The sequence below is a fragment of the Buteo buteo genome, chromosome 4, assembly GCF_964188355.1.
Source record: "Buteo buteo chromosome 4, bButBut1.hap1.1, whole genome shotgun sequence".
NCBI lineage: Eukaryota > Metazoa > Chordata > Aves > Accipitriformes > Accipitridae > Buteo > Buteo buteo.
In genome coordinates this window covers 67238746-67244156 of record NC_134174.1, presented here as the reverse complement: position 1 = coordinate 67244156, position 5411 = coordinate 67238746, and the positions used below count along the sequence as shown (strand labels likewise).

The following is a 5411-nucleotide window of genomic DNA, read 5'->3' as shown; positions in this document are numbered from 1 at the left end:
CTGGATAATCTACATTTTCCAGCCCTGCTCGGTGTGATTTAGGGGAGTGCAAGACTTATGGCTCTTGGTGGCCTCCTCGTACCATCTTTTTTGGATATGCAGATCCCTCAAGGTGGAGTGGCTTGTCAGGGAATGACTAAATCATAAATAATGGGATTTTTCCTGTAGCCAAGAAGTTATTTTTCTTGCAGCCCATATTTTCACAAAAGGGGGATGAAGGTCTGTGTGAGCAGGATACCAGCTCTCCATCCCTCCTGAACATACCCTCTTCAAAGGCAGTTGCCAAAACACTAAACGAGTTAGTCGTATACTGGCACAATAAATGAAAAGGAAGAGGCGGATTTTCAAAGCTACGTGTACAGCTCTGTTGGTTTGCAGACAACCTTGTTTACCATAGGTTACCAAGACAGAAATGTGTTTGATTATGTAGAAAAAAGTTAACTAAAATGGATGTGAAAGCCCAAGACAAAGATAAAGTTGGACTTTTTGCATTTTTTTCTTTCCTGAAAATAAGTTGGGTGGTGATAGGGCCTGCAAGGAGCAGGACAGAGCCACTCCAGGTAGGTGCACTGTGACAAAACACCTCCACCCCACTGAATACAGACGTGCACAGATGCAGAATACACACATTAAGCCTGCACGAGGGCATAATTAAATCCACGTCACCTTTTTTTCCTTAAGTACTGAAAAGGAAAGACCACCACCCTTGGGACCCCGCACTCAGGACCTGTGTTTCGCTTTGGTACCTCTCAGCAGTCACAGGCCAGGAGTCATTCCTAGCTCTTCAGTTTTACATGGCCAAAGGCATTAAAACACTGCTTCTTGGGCAGGTCTGGACAGAGCTAGATAGTGTTTGAGTTGGAAAATCGCATTTGCAGGACATCTGCCATAGCTGAAATCACAGCAGCCAAGAATGAAAGAGGGCGAATGGCTTGCTGCAGCGGAACTCCGGCGTGCCACCGCGTTTGCTGGCCTGGGCTTCCTCCCATCCAGACATTACACGAGACAGAGTGCATGAGAATAATAATTATCTAACAATTTCCTTATACATTCTTAAAGGTCTCTAGGTGTCACTTGACTAAGAAGGACTGTGAGAGCTAAGCAACCTAGACACCAGCAGCACCCAAAAGGAGTCTAAGTGTTTAAGCAGCTTTAAAAAATATGATGCTTTAAACATTTCAGCGTGGACAAACGCAGACAGGAGTGTGTTTGATCTCCTCGAATCAGCCAGAAATTAGCCAGCTGCAGTCCAGAAACCCGGTATTGCACTAGCACAGCTCCGTGCTCCATGAGACACTTTTCTCCATGGGCTCAGGGGTGCAGGACACAGGAACGGGCATCATAGAGGTGATGATGCCAATCAACCTTATTCCAGGTTTTATAATGATCTCCTGGGATATGATATTTAACAGGGAAATATTGGAAAGCATCCATATACTGGTTTATTATTATCTTAGAATTCAAAATGCATTGCATAGACACTTTGCAACATTTTCAAGCCAATGTCACAGCTTGTTACACTGCATTTGGAGGAAACAGCCACAAGGTAAAATTCACATATATGTAACTCAGCAGATGACCTTTCCTACGCACCACATTTACATATTTTCAGACCAAATGACTTTTTTTTTTTTTTAACAAGAAATTAAAAAAAGCCCCGTTGTTAATTACTGCGCCACATCTGTAGCAGATGAGCAGAAACCACATTTGGCACATTTCATCAGATATGTGTTGCCTACGTAAGTCAATTAACTGAGGCAAAGGGAGCTGCACTGATGCCCTGCCTTAGAGTGATTTCCCAGGACTCTTCTGGAAATTAGATGACACATCCCAAGAGATTATTTCCTGCTAAAGTCTTTTTAAATAACTATATTAAAAATAAACTAGAAGTTACAGGTAGGGCCTGATTCTGTCTTTCACCAGTGGCACTTCATATCTTTGGAAATCTGAAAGGAAACGTACTTTAAATCTGTATTAAAATTGCCAGAGCAGTTGTCTTCAAGTAAATGTGGCTTGGGACAGGCATGTCTTGCCTCGCCGGTGGGTTTGCCTCTACGGCAGAGAGGAGGGATGTCAGGAATAACACTGTCAGTCCTCCCGACAGGCTGCACGCACACATCTATTCAAAGCACAGGACTATTTTGGTATTAATCAAGAGCGAGCTGATTAAATCTGTAGCTTTACAAAGAAGGGGAATTAACCAAATGAAAACATTCATTTCAATACAAAACTTTATGATACTGTAACTTTGGAAACAAAGCCCTTTCTGAGCAATCCCATCTGCTCCACTTGGCTTGTGCTCTTTGAAATAAACATCTGTTTACATGCTGAAGACTGGGGTACGTTTGTCTCTGTTGGTTTTATCATAGAAAAGCATTAAAATGATTTTAAGCGCAAAGTTAAACATCAGACGCTAAAATGGGGACTGTGGTTTTGAACATTTGCTTATGACTTTGCTCTTCGAAAGGAAGTTTTTTTAATTCCTGATCCAACACCGTTGCGAAAGGACCTTTTATTGAAAGGCATCTCCAGGTAAGGCTTTAAAAAAGCCAGTTCTTCATTCCTGCCCACCTTGGCTAAGCAGTTATTCAGCAGGACGAGGCAGTAATCAGATTTTCCATGCAGCTGGCAATTCAAATAAAAAGGATTGCTGCTCTGAAGATAAAAAAAAGAAAAAAAGAAAAAAAAGAAGAAAGAGAGAGATAAGAAAAGGTAAAATTATGGATTTGTGTGTTTGCCAGGACTTGTTCAGTACAAAAAGAAAGCAGAAACACAAAAACAATTTATGCTTAGAATGACAAGGATGAACTGTTATTTGCTAAGGATTTGTCATATTCAAAATCAGGGTTTTTTTGTCACTTTCTAGAAAACTCAACTGTGATATTTCTGGTATAAAATACTGATACTGTTACAATTATGTTTATAGTATAATATGAATTGTTATCCATGATGTTGACCAGTTGTGACATGTAACACAGCTTCCCTAGAGTAGCATGCATGTTTATTGCTGTAAAATGAGATTTTTTTCAGTTAACAATGAAACAATATCTTGTTATCACTTGTGTGAATTCAGGTAGTTTCAATGACAGATAAGAGAAAATGAAAATCTTGTAAATTGGGAATTTGGGGGGAGGAAGCTTTCTAGTAGTTATTGCTAGTTATGGTAGTAGTTATGACTAAATTTAATAAGGACAAAATAGCAAGGGAATTTTAAAAAGTCTGGATTAAAATCCATATAGTTTTATGTATACGTTCCTCTTACCTGCATTTTACAGCATAAAAAAGTAAACTACATAAAAAAGTTTTACAAATTTAAATTGCATTTAAATTAACATTGACTTTAAAAGGAAACATTTCCTGGCATGTCTATAGTTGTTCTGTGCATCTTTCATCACATCATGATCTACCAGCTTGTTGATTATCTATCTAACAGAAATACTCTGCCATCAGCTCTGAAGCTGTCTGTATCGCATCCTTGCTTGGGAAAAGGTTGCATGCAAAGGCACAGGGTTAACACCTGCCTTCACTGGAACTGATGGCAAAATTGCCGTTAGCTTCCCTAAGAGTAGTTTTAATTCACTATGCCATTACTTTTATTAATGCTGTTTAGTATTTAACATTTTTTCTGTTCTGTGCATGTAAAAGGTAGATGATTAATGATTCTTTCTGCAAGCAAGAGCATGCACTGAGGCTGAGGCAGCTGAGCAGGCAGGCAGCTCACTAACCACGCCGCCGCCTTCTGCCACGGACTGGGTTTTTCCCCAGACTGAAGTTTCTCCCTAACAAGAAGAAATACTTTCTGCAAGAAACACAGACACAGAGAAATTCCCCTTTGAATTTTTAGCTGCTATCTCATGACCTATACAGGCACTTATACTACTGAATTAAATGACTATTATTTTGACATGCAAGATATTCATTGAAATAATTAAACTCATTTTACCTACTATATCATTGTCATAAAGAGATCCATTAAGAAATGTGGATAGTCAGATCAAGCTCTAAACTATCCGTGATCAGAAATGAAAGATGATTCAGCTTTTATGGAAGGAAAACATACAGAAGAACCGGGCGATGGATAGATTAAGGCTAAGGGGAACTTCACATCAATAAATAAACAGCTGCACAAGTAGCCACCATTTCTGCTAGCGACAGATCACCTTAACAAAAAGATAATGCTGCAAAACACATGAGAGGAAACAAAGAAATCTGAACCATGGCTCCTAGAGCTGATTTTACAGCGAGAAAGAAACAGGGAGTCTAAAGAAGACTTTGTCCAAAGCAGGGAAATTGAACATAAAATATCTCATTTCACATTGGCAAAGTCTTAAACGGTGTATGCACAGTTTGACCAGCAATCTGTCATGGTAACCTGGTCGAGATCAGCAACTGTAAGGATATTAGCGTTATTTAAGTAACATGTTCACTTCTGTTTTATAGGCTGTTCTACTTTCTTTCATAGTTCAATGAAATTTGTATTACTGATTCTATGCAATAATTTTCCATAACTTTATATAAGAATTTCTCCTTTACCTACACACTAACAGTGACAAATAAATTTATTGGTTTATAAACTAGCTAGCAATAAGAGAAATTAATACATATATCTTATCGTACCTATTTGATACAGACAAGGAATTTAGATGAAATGGAGAGATTGATGTTTTTCTCTTTTCTATAGAATATTTCAGCTCCCCACACTCTACATTAAATATGCAATAGATTTCTCACATGATTATTTTAGACGCTTGCATATTTTATTAGTAACGAAAGCAAAAATTGAGCTAGACTCCAGGAAAATTAGGTAATACTATTAAACCAATAGCTTTAATACAACAAACTTCTTTCATTTTATAGAAAACAACAACTACAAAGAAACAAGCAAACAAAACAAAAAATTAAATAAAATAGCTATTTAAAAGAAATGAAGCATCTCATCTTCAAGTAAGTAGGGAGCATGACTTACCATGGAAGGGACAACTGGGTAACCTGAGCACACGAAAATCACTGAGATCCAAAGAATGAAAACAAAGTTTAACCTGTATAGACTTCAAAGAAAAACTGAGATCAGTTAAAATGGAAAACAAAATCGAGCAAAACTAGATGCATACACATAAACACACAAACGGTATGTTTTCTCCATATACAAAGTAATCCAGTGTCTTTACCTGATCATTCTTTGCTCAGGAGTGTATGTGTATGTACATGCGGTTATACTACCAAATTCCTCACATATCCTTTCAGTTCTTTCTTAGATGACCATTTTATACCAGAGTTCAGGAGTGAAAATGTCATCAAAGCTGATTTTATTATGACTAATTGGTCCTTGTTTGGCCTTTTCTTCTTGTTAAATGGGAAAATGGCAAGAACACACATTCAGCTGCCATTATAAAACTACCAATTGATTTCAT

General features: G+C 38.0%; 1 protein-coding gene across 1 annotated transcript; it reads right to left on the bottom strand.

Moving 5' to 3' along the window:
* Nucleotides 1–1515: 1515 nt before the first annotated feature.
* On the bottom strand, nt 1516–5142 carry NPS (neuropeptide S). Its single transcript, XM_075027006.1, has 2 exons — nt 4967–5142; nt 1516–2655 (listed from the first exon to the last, which is right to left on the bottom strand). Exons 1-2 carry the CDS (start codon nt 4967–4969, stop codon nt 2446–2448), a joined length of 213 nt encoding a protein of 70 aa, XP_074883107.1. The 5' UTR covers nt 4970–5142; the 3' UTR covers nt 1516–2445.
* Between the last annotated feature and the right edge of the window lie 269 nt (nt 5143–5411).